Source organism: Mugil cephalus, chromosome 12 (genome assembly GCF_022458985.1).
Source record: "Mugil cephalus isolate CIBA_MC_2020 chromosome 12, CIBA_Mcephalus_1.1, whole genome shotgun sequence".
NCBI lineage: Eukaryota > Metazoa > Chordata > Actinopteri > Mugiliformes > Mugilidae > Mugil > Mugil cephalus.
Window position 1 is genome coordinate 7,541,074 of NC_061781.1, and position 17,752 is coordinate 7,558,825.

At 44.0% G+C, this 17,752-nt stretch overlaps 1 protein-coding gene across 5 annotated transcripts in view; it reads right to left on the reverse strand.

Moving 5' to 3' along the window:
• LOC125017365 (neuropilin-2-like) overlaps positions 1-17,162 on the reverse strand; it is an 89,195-nt gene extending 72,033 nt beyond the window's left edge. For 4 of the 5 annotated variants that reach the window (XM_047600402.1, XM_047600399.1, XM_047600403.1 and 1 more), the window contains exons 1-2: positions 12,740-13,883; positions 1,640-1,820 (exon numbers count right to left, since the gene is read on the reverse strand). In XM_047600402.1, coding sequence (XP_047456358.1) covers positions 1,640-1,820; positions 12,740-12,815 — 257 coding nt within the window. In that variant the 5' untranslated portion in view covers positions 12,816-13,883. Of the gene's footprint in view, positions 1-1,639; positions 1,821-12,739; positions 13,884-17,091 lie in introns of those variants that run through there. The other variant, XM_047600401.1, reaches the window with a different exon arrangement.
• Positions 17,163-17,752: the final 590 nt, after the last annotated feature.

Sequence of the window (17,752 nt, forward strand, 5' to 3'; positions counted from 1 at the left end):
TGTAAGAAAGTGGAAGGGGTAATGAGAGCGGAGGTAGAAGAAGAGAGGAAAGAGGTTAGAGGGCTGAGCATGAGAAGAGAGGGAAACAGAAACAGAGGGCATCTGAGATGAGCAACTGACAGGAAAAATGACAAAGACGAGGAGACAGACGAGAGAAGCATGTTCTTCATTTCTACCCACCACAGTGCAAAAAGAAAAAGCAAAACAGAGCAAAGCACAGTGGGCCTTTTTTCAACCTTTCAGCCTTTCAACAAACAGGCAGCCGGTGAAATATTGATGCTTCAATTCCAACAAAGAAATGTCTGAATGATTTTGGGACATGTGAGTGGGGGAAATTCACCCATCTATAATTAATATGGCTGAAATGTTAATAACTGGATGGGAAAGCACCGGAACAGAGATATAAGGGGAGAGGTTAAAAACTTTAAGTGTGAGTGTGTGTGTGTGTGTGTGTGTGTGTGTGTGTGTGTGTGTGTGTGTGTGTTTCAGTATCAGTGTGGATCCTCTCTGTGTCGCTGGGTTTAAATCGGCAGCTTTTTGCGCTCACAGTGCTCATAATGCCTCAAAGGTCTCTCTCCTGCTGGGGGTAGGACACACTCACCTACCTTTGACGTAGCAGTCACAGAGATCAGCAATGTGGTTTTTTTTTGTTGTTTTTTTTTTGTCAGCACATGACATTGGGCTTGATGTGATAGCTTCATAAAAACGTCAGTATTTTTTGGGAGGAACTGGAATGATATGGTCTGGCCCAACATGCTGCATCTGTGTGATTATTAGTATTTATTTTAATAAAACATTTTTAATAAAACTATTGTCATGTTATCAACGCGTTTATCCGTGTATTCTATTTCTAAATGCCTTTATGGTTCAGTATGTAGATACATATCAGGTGGGCATGTCTTGAACAGAATGGACCTATATCGCATTTTGTGTTACAGCTGGGGTTGGGGTATGTATCCTTGGTGGGGTGGGATAGTGTCATTTATTATTTTTTTTTTATAATTCTATAATTTTTAAATTCACAATTAAAAGAACTGTTAAAAAAAAAAAAATGTTTTTTTACAGTTGTGTGTATTGAGTCGCTCCCTCATTTAAATATTCTGTGTTTTTTTAAATAGTGTCATACCACAAGGGCACCATGTCTAATTGTTTCTCTGCGTGCCCGTTTGTCTTTCAGTCTGCTGTATCGCTGTATTTTTATTTCCTGTTGCGTAACCGCCTGCCTTTCATTCAGCCTCAAAAACCAAAAAAACAACAATGGACACCAAATCCTCTAATCTGTGTTAATTCTTCCAAAGTGCGAAAACCAATGCTGGAACAGTAAATGTGTTGTAATTAGACTCTGATAATTAGAGACGTGGGACCAAGGGAGGTCCCACAGTGATTATTATGGGACGGCTAAAGCCAGAAAAACAGGAGGAGAGTGGGCTGAAGTTCATCAAACATACCTCTCCACAGTTCTCACGCAGAGACAAGCTGGTGGAGGCAGAAGCTCCAGAGGTAAACGGAAAGATGTAAAACTTCTCATCATTCCTCTAACTTCTCGGCAACTTTAGATCTTTTAATCCGCTCGCTTTACTTTGGTCTAAACCCCTTCGTTATCCAGCCAACCCTTGACGGCCGTGCATCTGGCGCTCACCTGCAGTCCAGCTTCTCGATCTCAAAGTGCGGGTTGAAGTTGAGGACGATGCGTTGCGAGTGCTCAGGGGCTGTGATGATCCAGCGGCAGTTCTGGTGAGGCGGATACTCCAGCGGGTAGCCGGGGGTGGTGATATAGCCGGCGTCGCTGGCATCTAAGCGGCCGCCGCATCGCTCGGTTGCTGGGTGGGGAGAAAAAGATAATGAGGATCGGGAAGAGAAAGTGACATCGTCTCATGACAAGTGAGGGGGAAGTCGAGTGGACAGAAGTGGACCTGTTTGCTTTTCGTGACTTTGGTGGACTGCATCACCTGGTGCAACATGGATCTCTACCTACTGGAGTATTTTAAGCGTTTAAACTTTGCCAGAACCGGTGTATGTGCTTAATATTCAGACAGGCCGACACACTGCAAACATGATAAAACAGGCAACGGTCAAAAGAACGGGAGAACAAGAGGGCATAGGTTGAGTGAACTATGGTGAAGAAATAAATTACTATTGCCAGAGAAAGAATATTTTAGTTAAAATGAAAATAGCATAGAATTTGTAATTATAATAACTTCCCTCCAAGCAGCAGATAAGCGCAGAGCAACATCAGGGTCAATGTTACGAGCCGGACGTGTGACTCATTCAAATGAGCTTAAAATACTTCATATTTGTACACCGTGGATGTTTCTACCCTCTAAGGGGAGGAGAAGAGATCAAATTCAGATAAGAGCTGCGTTTGCAGAAACAGGAAGCGAGCGAAAAAAAAGTGCACATGTGTCTCGGCGCGCACGGTGACAAAGGTCAACGCAGCATCGCGATGCACAGAGGCTTCATTCTGGCCGACTGTGACTCGCCAGCGCACGGCTTTCCAGATGTCGCGGTTACTGTCACAGAGCGGATCCACTTGTCAGCAGTCGTAAGTCTGTGTCATGTCATAAACAATGGCGCGCATTCACCGCCGCAGATGTACCCTGACATAGATGGGCAACTCATACATGTCTGTGACACCCAGCGGCATAACACACACAACTCTACTGTATGACATCTGTGGCAGCTATTGTTCAAGACGCCGGCTGCCCCACAAGGGGCAGGCTAGCTGTCTGAGATGAACTTCTTCATTGTTTAAGATCTGCAAAAAACTTAAGTTAAACCATCAGGGCTGACGTACGATGAATGCGGTCCTTGTAGAGTCCATTCACTGCCAATATAATGGCACGGTCTGAGACATAATCAAGCGGAAACGACTCAAGAACCGAGGTTCTATAATTTACTCACTTAACATCTCCAACATGATATGTAGCTAGTATTTAGTCTTTAAACACTTTCTATGGATGAATTATAATAGAGGAAACTGACTGCATCCAATTAATTATTTCAGCAAACAAAAAATGTATGATACAGTAGATCTACAGCAGAGCAGATGGACTTTCAGCAAATATTTTGGAATAAATGATGGTCACAATGGGCCAGGTTATTTCAATAAAAGAAGCATCTGTGAACGCCAGCTGCTTGATGGGAAATATTTGGCTGGAAAGCAACGCCTAAAATAATTTCCTGTTTTTGAGAGGAAAGGAAAAAAACAAACTCGCAATCAAGCTCCTGACTGTCTGTGTTATTCTTTCAATCACGGCTAAATACGCATCAAGGAACCTGCCTCCACGTAAAAAAAAATAAAAAGAAGAAGAAGAAGCAATATCTTTGTGCAAAGATTGTAGGACTTTTTGGTCTGCACCACCGAGGCCGCTTCGCTGTGACGTTTTATTTATTGCCGCTGTGCTGAGAGGGGTGACACGGCCAAGTCAAACTACTCAGCAGAACACAACATGTTTTACCGCTATTAATAGGCTGGCTACTGTAAACCTACTCTGAGAGGAGTCACACATGCAAACAGTAACATGCACAGGCGCAAAATAAACACTTTCCCAGGCACCGTCTTTCAAATCAATTCTAAGGGAAGGTCAGACCAACGTGCATGTTCAAGATCACACTTTTGTGACATGGATGCAGAACGCGCGAGCACGTGGTCTCATGAATACCGCACGGTTGGGACTCAAGTGGAGGCTGAAGCAGAGGTCAGATTTCTGCACTCAGCACAGAGCGTGATTGACACGTTGGCGTCTATATCTGGTCTCTACCTCACCCTGTCCGCAAACAATTAGTGATCGCAGTCAGTGTCTCTCTGTGTCTGTCTGCCCCCCCGCTCCCTCGTCCCCCATGCTGTGAACCAACTAGTCCCGTCCATCTCCTCCTCTCTGTATCCAATCTCCCTGGTGACATACAGTTATACAAGAGTAGAGTTACCAGAGCTATGTAACCCAGCCAGATACATTTCATCTCAGCACCACCTGGATTAGTGTTTAACCACTCTGGAATCTCACAGCAGCATCAGCCAAACACCACTTTTAGCACACTGCTTAGCTAACTGTATCTAACAAAAACTCTGGGGGAGGCGATGCAGGGGTTGTAAAATCTGAAAGTGAAATCTAAAGGCTCTTTTAGGGTGCTGCAGGACACAGTCCTAGTAACCTACCCCGGCGCGAGCCAATTATGCTTTTTGTACGCTTATATGTAAAAATGCCACTCTAACTCTAGTCGGCGCTGTGGCTTTTCTGCCACTTGCGTTAATTTTTAGCGTCTAATTACGTTTCTGTGGAAGTGAAGTGCACGTCAGGGTACAGCATTAGGGTCTGCACATGCCTGATGCCGTCACCGTAGCTGTGCCGTGAAATTGAAGCCTAAAACCAATTCCCTGGAACTCACGACGCACACCTAGCTTCTTCTTCCAGCTGACTGTTAACCAACCAACTGGTGTGGGAGTGGGTGGATACATTTACACCTGCGAGACGACATAATCCAACAGAATTTGTCTTCAGAGTTCTTCCTCCATACGCTTATCATTTTTCTTAACACACTGGCTCATTCTACCCACACCCCCCCCTTCTCACCTCTGGCATGCAGCCGATAAAGACGGCACCTCAGAGTGTCTGATGAATAAGGCTGGCGTGATAGGGAGGCAGGTGCTGTGCGCGCATGAAGTATTGTGTCTGCTCCGCTTTAAGGGTCTATTAATCTCCAGGCACGCTCACATACACAAAGTCATTCAACTATTATCGCATCCCAACAGGGCGGCGCGCAACACAACCAAGGTGGTGGGTGCACGGACGACAACACGTCCTCTTGCACGAGGCGCCGTTTAAAGGGAGTCCATTCTAGTAAATAAATGCTGCAGATATACACACACCGGGGCTGTCAAGCCCCTGCAGCCGCAGGACGGCATAGGGGTGGAGACGTATTTGTTACGGGGAGGGAGAGTTAACTGCTATCTTTACGTCTGAAAACGAGGGAGTGCATAAATGCCGCTTGCAGAAATAAATCTATAGCGATTCTCATTTGCATTCCCCGCTGTAGCACTCAGACTTGGCCTGCAGTGAAGGAAGTGGAGACGGTGCGAGTCAGAAAAGAGGAGATGCTGAGTTGGGGGAAAAAAAACTGAATTCATGTCAAGAATGATCAAGCAGGTAAAAGACAGAATCATCCTTTAATGTCGCGAACCAGCCCGCTCTAGTCGGCCACTGAGGTGCCAGTGCTGCATCATACGCCGGGTGCTTAAATAAGACAAAAGGCACCACATCAAAACATTACACACACTTTACCTCAGTGCGTCTGTCCCTCACACGAACACTTCCCTCTTCTTGATCCCCGCCCCTCTTCCCACAGCTTTTCCCTAAGCCCCATCTGCATCCGTGATCTCCGCGGAGAGACTGCATTTAGCACTCGTAATCACACAAAATGTGCAAACGCAACCTGCCGAACGCCCCTTATGCCCCTCTCTGCCTTAGACATCAGTGAATTCACGCCACACACAAACAGACACGCACGAGATAAGCAGCGGTAAATGGCGCTAAGCGGCGAAGCAGGGATATAAAGACAGGTCACTGCATTATTTATGGCTCTCTGCCACGTTTAGTATTGCATCCTGATAACACCTATTCAGCAACTTTTCCCCACATACCTCGACACACACACATGCACAGAAATGTATCACACTTTTCGCAGTCCCAAACACGCCTAAATGCACACATTTCCACATGGGGCTGCTTTGCTCCACAACTGAACTAGAACTTGTTTGTTGGCCCTAAATGCAAATGATCCGACCCTGTTTCTGAGCTTTCTTACAGATTCATTTTTTCCCTCTGAGGGCGTCTGATTTAACTCCAAACAGACACTTTTCAGCCTCTACCGATCGATTTGCTCGCCCGCAAGAACTTGGCTAATGCGCTGGAGTCCGCATTAATTTCCATTGCCCAGACCTCATAATGAAAGCATTAGTGGTTGGGTAAGCGTTTGGGTATGACACTGAGAAAATGTGTCTTACCCACCAAACCAGAGAGCTTGTTAAGGCGAAGGCTACCAACTTATTATCCACCAACAACCCAGCGAGTCTCAGCCTCGTTCTCATTACTGTGACCTTGCGGGAAGTAGGTCCCAAAATGTGACAATCAATATATTTAGAGCATCTGCACCAAAGCTTGAGGGAAAACGCTAATTTCCCCATTGATTTCTATGCATTTCTTTTAGCATTTAAAATGCATTTTTTAGCGGAGTGGCTTGGTTCCAAGATCAGAAAGCACTCACGATCGGCATCGTCCCCTTAAACGGCAGAAATAGAGATACATTTGTAGCAAAAACCCTTTGTGTGACTCTGGGAATATGAGAAATACTGACAATAACAACCTGAAATGTATTGTTTGGATCAGGACCAAGGAGCTTTTAGTCACTGAAACCTGGGAAACCTCAGGAATGGATAGAGAGAGAGGGAGAGAGAGAGAGAGAGAGAGACTGAGGAGAGGGAGGAGAGAAAAGGCAGAGCAGGAGAAAAATAAGAAAGGGAGATTAATGCCAGAACATCTGTCTTTCATCATCTGAAAAGAGAAAGTCAGCAGCTCAGAAAAGCTCATTGGACAGAAAATACAATCCACACACACACGCACACACACACACACACACACACACACACACACACACACAGGCAGGCACGCATACGCACAAACAGGTGGGGCAGTGGTCTCCAGGTGCCCTGCATTAAGACAGTGGAAAACTACAGCGGGTGCGTGTTTGTGTGCGCATCTGTATAAAGAAGAGAGAGGCGGCGATGGTGGAGGAGTACAGAGGATCTGGGAAAGAACCTGGGGACGCGGAAATGACTTATAAAAAATAAAGCTGCGTGTGTAATGCAAAAAAAAAAAAAAAGTACAGACATAAGAATTAACACGATAAGAGAAACAGATTATAACCTGTGTTGAATAAACCTGAACATGACACCACCTGGACTTGTTAGATATATCAGCCAATCTGCTCTACAGAAATAAAGATTGAATGAGTTTAGAAAGGTTTGGTCATTCTGAGACGATCTGTCCTCTGTTACCATGCAACGTTATCAGTCAGTCTAAAACGCTACTGATGATGTAAAGAATAAGTGTTGATCGGTAGGCTCTAAATCCTTCCAGTCTTTCCATTTAAGTCATGGGAAAAGTAGCAAAACCATCGTCCTTTTGGGGCGGGTATGAATGAGGCTCTCTAACGCGCCATGTGAACGTATGAGAAAACATGGATTGACAGAGTCTGAGGGTGAAAAAACAATGAGCGGCCCAGAACAGTAAAGAGATTTCCCACCGTGGCAAAGTGGAGCGAAACGGAGGTGAGGGAGGTTCCTTAATCGGGGTGAGGGAAAACACTGACACGGGGAGGTGTGGAGAAAGAGACAGAGTGCGCCATTAAAGAAGAGCCCGAGCGCCGTGAAAAGGGGAAAACAACAAGATGATTCAGCGTGAAGGGAGGGAGAAAAAGGGAAACAACCTGTGGCCTCGCACCGCTCTGCTCTGAAGGGACCGCCGGAGAAACACAAGGCTCGGCGACAACACACAAGACAGTTCCCTTTGAGAGGGGAGGTCTTAAAAGGAGCGAGGACGGGCAAATACCCTCATTTGAAGCGATTCCATGATCTTCGGTTTCCCTCTGAGGACGCGAGTTCTTCACAAATGTACCGCCGCGAGAACACACGCTCACACACATGCTGATCTCCCTATCCTGCCTAATTACTCCAGTCATTACCAACGGCCAATGAAGACACTAGAATACTAACAGTTTACTAATGACATGATAACTGTAATTAGAACATCCTGCTGGACCCGCTAATTGTCCTTTCCCTTTTTACGACGAGGGAGAGACAGAAAGAGAGAAGGAGACTGTGCCAAAGGTTAATTGACCTAATGTTTGTTCGCTCATTGCAAACTAGGTTGTTGATGTCACTGGAACAGGCCCTCTGTTATTAGGCTATGATTACAGGAACAATTGAGACACTAATGCCACCTCGCGTGATTTCCTTCATCTCTCTTTTTTAAGTTGCACAGCTAATTGAAACGTGTTTGCATATGGGTTTAAAAGGAAGGGAAAAAGACAGCAGCCTGAGTCGCTGAATGAACAAGGATGACTCTTAATCCTCAAACCAGGCGGAAGACAACTGCTGGATAATGAAAGGATATCGGTTGTGAAGAACCGTCTCCAGCAAAGCTTCACCTACCGCAGATACTCGTCTGTCAAATAAAATGCTTCACCGCGAAGAGGCAGATTGCGAAGATTGAACAAAACTGTCCGTGCTACTTTAAGACAACTGCTTCCTTTAATTGTAATTTAATTAAATTCTAATCGAAATTGTAACCTAGAACATGTCTTCAACAGGGAGACCATGACCCCTAGGGGGTCAGTGGAGGTACTGCAGGCAGGTCCCAAAATCTTTGGTTGATTAGATATTTTTCATATACATATATATACATTTATTTCACCACACAATTTTTTTCAATAGACATTAACATGAACTAAACATATTTTGATAACAGGATAAGGGATAGCTTAATATTGAATGCAAAATGATAATAATAATGTATATTTCTAATTTCCCCTAGGCCGAGTTTAATATAGAACACATATAGTAGGTAAGGGGTCCCTACTTAATTTCTCCAACAGTTTGGGATCCTTGGCCTGAAGAATGTTGAAGACCCCTGATCATAAAATATTATATTTTAAAATATTTCACCTTCTGTGTATCATAATCAGAGTGCGTATTAATAAAACGATATTCTTTTTGCCAGGAACAGTCCTGTGCATGGCAAAGGAAGGAGGAATAAAGGCTGAGGAATAAATCTGGGTTGGTTTACTGCAGGTGGCTCCACTCAACTACAGCTTCACACTCTGCTGCTTTCCTCTTATTTCACTAATGCCTTATAATACTCTCTCCCCCTCGGCTTCTCCCCTTCCCTCTCTCTTTTGCACTCCAGGGCACTCATGATTCCTCGCTCTATCCATCTCTCTGGCTTCATTGTTTGAGCGTGCTTTGCAGGGTGGAAAATTCACAATCCATGTTAGCTAAGCGTCATAAATAGACTCTATATTACAATTTCCTCCTCCCAGGACGAGTAAATCACTCAAAGCATCTGACAATGCAGTGGTAATAAAGAATGTCTCGACGGGGGCAAGAAATAATGATATGAAATCAGGAGAAATACACAAGCAAACACAAAGAAACTGGTTTCAAAGTCACTAATTGCGTTTCTTTTTATAGCCAGCTGCAGCGTTTTGGCGCTAATATTGAGCATTACTTGTGCATTATATTGTGCGTTACTTGACTTTTCATAATGCACAGCTGCATTACAGTCCTTTCTAATTACAACTGGAAGACACAAACACAGTGAAATTGATATTTATAGCATATAACACGTGTAATATTTCAAGCTAAATGCTGATCTTTTTTTAATGTAAAGTAATTAGATGGACTGTGTTTGTGGCGGAGCGTCAATTCATTACGTAGCGAGCTAAAACAAGGCTGTAACCCCACTACGTGAGCAAATGACACGGATGATTTGTTTTATTGATGGACAAATGACGCTTACAAAGCATTATGACCCACACCAATGTAACATTTAATTATTACAGGCTGACCCCCATGGGGCACCACAGCACCTCGTTATGTGAGATGTGGAGCTGAAGCTCGAGGCTAAAAAATAACAAATCCATTTGGAAGCCCGGTCACGCCATGCACGGTGAGCATGGGGCTCTGCAGCAGCAAAAGACTTTTGATTCTGCAGCACAATGATCAAACACATCCAGGTGTGTGAACATATCCTGTTGTGGATTGTGCAACCTCTTGGAGCATAAATAACACAAACGCAATCAATGAGTGACCCTTAAACCTAAACTTAAAACTACTCATTTCCATATACGTAGCAGGAGTCTAACAACGGTTAGTTCGAGCCATCAAAACCAGTCCTTAATGCATACCTGTGGGCAATTTGCCACACTGCTCGTGTACTTCTTACACACACTGTCGTGGTGATCCTGTTTCATCATCCAGCATATATCAGCAGAGACACTATAGAAGCAGACAGCTGGTCTTGAGTGGCCAATTATGTCCGTTTATCTCTCTTCCAGGCACAGCTGTGATCAAACGGAATGAAGAAACAGGCTCAAGCAGCGGGGCTAAAAAATCATTCTTCCGTTTCGTTCGCTTCTTTTAGCTGCTTCCCTCTGCCTGCTTCAGTCTCGGTTACTTCCTCCCTTCTGTACTTCCATCCCTCCTGCCTCCCGCTATATATATACACTTCTTAGTCTCACTGTGCTTCCCTTGCTCATCTCTCCGGAGACAACAGAGGCAGAGGCATCTATAAAAGTTTACTGCTGAGGAAGCTCCATTCTGCACTGCCTAATGCTGAGAATGTGCGCGCGTGCTCCAGTGGGCCTCGGTGTACCTCGAGTGGAGTCCCAGAAATATGAGACTTCGCCTACTGTCAGCAGATACTCTGTTGTCAGAAAGAAAACGAGAAATAAATATTAACAGGTCCTCAGATAAAATAGGTCAAACTCTGTTGTTTGTCAGCGCCTTTCAAGATGACACATATGTTTAGGACAGTAATGATCAACGGAGGGGAAAACTGGCTGAGAGTCAGTGATGATGAAGTGAAACACTTCATTCATCCACCACGAATGCAACAGTTTCCTTGTGAACGTTTGTAATAAGAGCCTCAATCCGTACCTCCTGCTTTGGCGTTGGACGTACTGTAAATATGAGACATTCTAAGCCGTTGATCAAATTACTAGATGTTGCTCGTCCAGTCAGGGCGACCTCAGCAGTTATTAATCGCTTGTGAAAATCAGCAAAAATCATTCAAAAGCCTTTAGATGTGACGTCCTTTGCCAACTCCTCACAGCGCCCCAAACTCACTTTCAGATTTCATTTAAATCACAAATACAAAGACACAGCACACAGCAGCACAGAAGTGAATATGATGTAAAGAATGCCCCCATTGTGCTCCCTGTACTCTCCATAACAACATTTGGCAGACGGGCCACTCAATCCAAGTCACGAGATTTGCAAAAGCTTTGGAAAAGAGTCCTAAATCAATAAAACCTAGAATGCAACGAACCTTCTGTGCAGCTACCCCTTTTCAACCCCAACGCCCTTCCTTCCCCTTTATGAAAATGCACGTCTCAAATCTTAAAGAGAGATTCAAGTATTAACTTCTCAGACTTTTTATTTTTTGCATAGATAAGAAAATATTAGACCCCATGTCTGTTTCCGTTAAACAAATAACCTAAATTGTTTTTATCAGTCACATTGAAAGTAGATTATAAAAAATCTTGCTGCTAAAAATTCTGAAAGAAACTCTCTATACAGCGTGATATGTCCGTTTCTTTTTGTCTGTATGTGTGTTTTTAGCCAACTTGGATTATAAAACAGCCAGTCGTGGTTCTCGGTTCTGGGCCGAGGTTCCATAAATGCACACCTGTGGCAGAAAAGACCTAATATCGAATTTAAGTGTGGATATATATATCTTTGCCTGAAGTCAAGTAGTTTTGTTACAACCAAAGAGACTAAACCTGCGGGGAGTTCGTACTAGACTTTTTCAGTATGCTGTGCGTAAAGATTATCCGGATACGCACAAATTTCATCACAGCGTACCATTTTGCCTACCCGCCTATAATGATGCGCGTAGCTTGTGAGGTTTCTCACACCAGAATCTGTGCATATAAGGTAAATGGTTGATGTAGGTTACACGGCAGCAGATCACATACTCGGGGCTGGACAGAGCGTAACAGATTGAGTCTTGGAGAGGAATCGGACTCCGCGGAGCGCAGGAGCTCAGTGGCCCGGTCTGACTCGCCGCCTGCAATCTCTCCGTACTGGTATCAAACATGCGGTTATCGTAAACCTATGAAGCGCATTTAGCTGGCAGACTCTCAGTAAAAAAAAAAAAAAAAAAAACTGTTTCGAGGAATTTCATCAGAGTGCGCCAGAGTCGGATTATCCAATAAAACGAAGTGCGAGAAGGTCACTAAAAACTGTTGAGAAGTTACATCGCAGATCGCAGATACTGACATTTCGAAATATTCCAAAACACTTAGAGCCGTTTGCATTATTGGACAGCCGCCCCGAGAACGGACATTAATTAATCTACAGATTAAGATACAAATCATATTTACATGTTTTCTCCAGGTGATGCATTTTTATTGATATATGCCAACAGTTAGGGCGGAGTGAAACTACAAGTGGAGTGAATTAAGGGAAACATATAGCTGGCTGGCTGATATAATATCAAAATTTCTGGTTCGAGTGAAAGAACTAATGGTTTCAGTTTGTTTTCTTATCGTTTCATCGCACTGCTTTTCTGGTTACCGGAGTCCGAGCGAGTTTGGTCAGCTCAGTTTAGTTAAAACAACACATGCCATCCCGGAGCAGTGATCTCTGAACAGAGCTAAATCAAACTAATCAATACCCTTCAGCACTATCATTTATCAACGAGCGACATGGAGTGGAGTGAGGGCAGGTGTACAAAGCAAAATGCGTAATACTGGCTTTCGTAAATGTGGACATTTTCACATTCACTGCTGTTTCTGAATTGGAAAAACAACTTTTTCCTCCCGCACAAAACGTGGGATTTCTTACGTCTTCTTTTTTTACTCCAATTGTGAGGCGCAAGGGGAAGTTCTCTCGCTCAGAATTTCCACTTAACACCTCGTGTGACACATTGTTTTAAGCGGGCGGCAGGAGTGTCAAACTTACCCGATGCCTCTGTTTTTACTGCTGAAGGCAAAAGAAAAGCCAGTATACATCCACAGAACCATGTGAATAAATCCATCTTTCTCCCTCGGGTGTGGAGGAACAAAAACACGTCTTCTCCTGCTGTGTGATTTTATTCAGTTTATTGGAGACGAAGCTGTAGTCTCCACTTTCCTGTGCGTTTCCACACAGGTCTCTATTTTTCTCGAGCGCAACGCGACTGGTGCCCGATATCCAAATACAGGCGTGCGTTCACTGGGCTCTCCAAGAATATCACGCTGGTACTAAGGTACAGTTTGTGTAGGCTGCGTTATGGTGAGGCGGTATGTCTTCTGTGGTGGAAACCAGTCTGCTGATTCAGTGCAACTCAGTCTGAAATCAGGTTTTGAAATTGGTTCTCTGCGCACAGTTTTAAATCCATTGCGGTGCGCTCAGTCGGCAGCGCTGAGTCCCTCTGTCAGCCCAAAAGCGCGTGAGAATACACACCTTGTTGACAGATAAATCATAAATGTCAAGTCGGCTAAAGATCAGTGACTGTAGCCGCAGAGAACCACCAGAACCGCCCGCAGACAACCATTAAGTTTGTCCGCCCTCCTCGGATCGATAAAATATCCTCAAATCTAGGCTCAAGTCTGGATCTCTCTACAAGGGACGCATTTTCTTGGTAACGGCACGAAATGTTTTTCCATCAGTTCTCTTCTTGCAACGCTGTCCCAACAACAGTCCGCTCTCGGGCAAGTGATAACCCAAGATCTCCTGGAAGAGGCAGCTCCGACTTGCGTGCGTAAAACTGGTCGGGAGAAAATAAACGTGGTGCCTCTCCACTCTCCTCCCACAAAACTGAGCGCTTCTCTTCTAAAACGCGCTCTTCTATGTCCGCTCTCTCTTTCTCTCTGTCTCTGTATGTCTCTCTCTCTCGTTCCCTTTCCCGGCAGGCTCCGACAGTGCGCTCCTTCCCCTCCGATCTCCGCCGGGTTTGTGGCAGCGAGCAGGACTGCTCACTCAGTCCCCTGCCTCGGTGTGCGTGCACGCCATGCGCGCGCGCGTGTATCGGATTACAGTAGGCACCTCGGCCCGCCTCCATAGCCCCTCACTGATTAAAGAGCAGTTTCATCTCCCTCTCACTCCATTCTCTCTCCTTTTGCCTGGCCACCACATATCTTACTATCTCCTTCATTTTTTTTTTCTTCAGCTTTCACCAAATGCATTTCTACCTTCTCTTTCTATCCCTGGATTTTGTCCTACTTTCCCCTCCTCCTTCAATCCTTCTGTTATAAAGGGAAATGGAGGGAGGCTGAAAGAAGAAAGAGAAGGGGCCCAGAGCACAGCTTTATGAGCTTTGTAGTGCTGTGCTGGGAGCATTAAAAACAACCTGCTGTTGGTTTAAAAGCACGACAAGAGAAACACTGACCCCGTACTGTAGCAGCACCGTGCATGCGGAGACTACTCAGAATGCAGATGAGTCTGATCGGCAACAAAAATACTGCAACTGTAACGGTATGAGGCTGAATAAGTTAATCTGCCTTTTCTGTGGAAGAGGCCGATTTACTTGTCATGCAGAGCAGCCATTGTGGTAATGATGTCAGAGCTCCTGGATGCAAAAAAAATTCTCACACACACTTTTATGCACACACACAAACACTTGTCTGCAAGCCAGGGCAAAAAGCAGTTTACCAAGGACGCACGGGTCAGTGGCAAACAGAATTTAAACAAGAGGCAGAGGACGGATAGCAACACGCGCATGAATAAAGACGTCCACGGCGCAGGCATGGGCACGCATTGATACACACACACACACTAACGGGGCTGAATGAGAAGGTGACTGGATCTGTCTCTGTTTACCGACGTGAGAGTTTGAATTTAAAAGCGCGCTATTGTTCACACACACGCTCCGCATTTTGCCTGTTCATCCACTCTCAGCTGTATAATAGAGGGAGGTGTGTTTTAGTGACACCAAAGCCTGTGGTCTGAAACACTAGCCCAATCTTGGCTCTTGCGCTGCCTTCCCAGGACACACCCTGCGCACATTCACACACAGATGCGCACACATGTGGGCCATAATGACACAGCTGAACTCACCACTGACCACTTGGTGAAAAAGATAAAATAAAAAAAATAGGAAAATCTCCCGTGCGCCGAGATCTCGTGGGAACATAATAACACGATTGCTGGTGCTTTTTACATCTCGTGCCAATTATTTATAGCCCCTTGAACGTTTCCCTGAGAACAAGCAGACTTAAAGCGATATCACTTGTTTCTCTGCATCTCTATACCTGATTATTGTGGGTAGGTGGTAAATTTTCTAGTTTGTTGATCAGATTCATGTGTCCTGTATCAGCCTCTGAGTCCAGAACAGAGACACATGACACACGGGCGCGCGTACACACCGTCAAACTGTCACTCAGATGTTTTCAAACATCTCTGGAGGTCTCAAGGTATTAGGTTCTTTTTCCGTGACAGATCGGTGTGTGTGTGTGTGTGTGTGTGTGTGTGTGTGTGTGACGAAGAGAGAGGGAGTAACTGTCACCCCACTCATTCCTCAGGTCGCTCTCGTCGTTCGACCTCTGTAACCTGCCTCTCTCACCCCTCTTGCTCCTGTCGTCCTGGGTCTTTCCACTGAAACTAAAGCCAGCCTGGTTTACTGGACGTGCCAAGCGATGAGAGCACATAACAGTCACATGGTAATGTATCGTTCATCTGAGCTCTCGGAGTCACTGTTTACGAAATCGTTCTGTTCCGAGCGGTGGAGAACAGGTAGACGCCGCTCTGCGAGTGACCTAGCTGAGAAGACGAAAGGCTGTTTGCCACTGCTGTTGTTGAATATAAATGAATAGCCTATTTTTTATTTTTTATTCAATCCTTCAGTTGAAGTTAAATACTGAAAATATTCTAAAGGTGTTGCTGAATTTACTTTGAAATCTTAGTATCCTCCAACTGGCAAACAAATATGGACTGTATCCTCAAGAAACCTTTGACCTTTGCGAATTATTGTGCGCAACACCACGCTGCATGGACCTAAACCTTAGAGACTTTCCTTTCACACATTCTTCTGCATAACTTTCCTGCTTGCCGAGCAGTAGACTGGGTTTCCAGCAGACCTCACCAAGAATCCACTTTAAGGCAGTGGACAGAAATGTTCCTTATTGCTCACTGCAGCGTCGGTGTATGTTGGGTTGCAAATATTGTTGAAAATTATCACCTGCCATCACGGCACAGTGACACTGGAGAGCTCCACAAATTATTCATCTAACCTGCATCTTATAAAAGGGTCATTCCTACTATTCTGTGCCATTTCAACCTGGTTTACTTCATTAAAAAAAGTAAAGTTTTTAAGCGGGCGGTAGAATTTTTTTTTGTATCATTATTATTAGTACAGTAATAATATATTCACACACAAGTATATTCACAAAAAAGTCTTGCTCTATTTTAAGGGACAGTAATGTCAACACGTTTCTTTCTTTCGAATTAAAGGAAATTTCAGTGGAATTTTCTTTTATTTTTAAGTGAATTCAATTTGGAAAATCATACACTGCAAGTAAAGACAAAGAAATGCTTAATATTTGTAATTGTTATTTAATTATTATTAAAAAAACACACAAGTAACAGGGTGGACAGAAGAGTAACGGTGGACAGGGCGTAACAGCGTGGACCTCTTATCAGTGAAAAACACATTTCATTGATAAAAGTTTTTTCAACATTTACATGGACATTAAAATTGTAAACATTAATTACAATGCAGCATATTTGGAGAGGAATATTATGAATGAGGCTATACAGCAGTAATGAAAAATGTAGAATTTATTCAACTTCTGTCAGTTTAGCAGTTTAACCTACTCGGGTAAAATTAGAGTAATTATTTAAATTGAACTCATCCTGCATACATATCATTGTATTCTATGGTAGAGGGCAGTTAACCACGTAAGCCAAGCTTTTAGAAATAAGTATTAGCCCATTTTTACACAAAATATACCATACTAAGTCATGGGGACTCAAATGGCACAGAATAGTAGGAATGACCCAAAACATGTTTAATATGCTGTCCCACACCTAGTGTGAAAAGCAGAATCTTTACATCTGACTCCTAACTGAACAAATGCATTTTCAGTTGTCCCATAATATTGACTATATTAACATTAATACTGATTGAATTATATAGTAGTAATAATATTTTTGGTCGTTGCATGAGTTTAACAGCTGATAGCCAGCTTAACTCTGCCTTAACATTTGTTAAAGGCCACAGGTTTACCAACATGAGATGTGTGAAACCGCAACATACAGAAAACATAGCCAAATCAATGCTGTCCTAGCCGTGAAACAAAAACACATTCTGGCAATATTTAGACAGCGATACATACCCACGATGTTAGCCTCGTCTCCCGCAGCTTGTTCTCGGCACATAATCGGGGCAGCATTTTTTTTGTGTGTGGTGTCCAACAACTATTCCGTGATTGGTCAGAAATTGAAGTGGGCGTGGTCAATTCGAAAATGCGGAAATGCAAGCAGCGTCCACTCTGTGAGCTAATGGTGAGCTTCCCAATGCTAAGATTCGCAGTGTACTGTGCTGCATGCATACTGTGTGTGGGTGTTTGTAAAATGAAGTAATCCGAAAGTAATAATAACGTGTGTGACGTATGCTGCAGTGGGAGGTCCCTATGAGGACTTCCTCGGGTTTTTTAAAAAAAGTATAAACACTGACAGACAGAGCAAAGTTTGTTCTTGTTCACCTCGACAACAAGAACTATTTTTTTTGCTTCTTGCGGATTAGCTATAAAATTGATGACAAGCATCTGGGAGCTCACAGTGGCCTCAGATAAGAGGTCGCCACCTTGCCGGCCGCTCTGTCGCCTCCAGCATTTCCGTTTTTCCGCACTAAACACGCCCACTTCAAATTTCAGCCCAATCACAAACTAGTTGTCAGACGCGTGAGAAAAAACGTTCTATTGAGAGCAAGCCGCAGAACTCTAAAATGAGGGCTGCGAGTAAAAAAAACTTTCTTTTCACTGAGCATGTAATGAG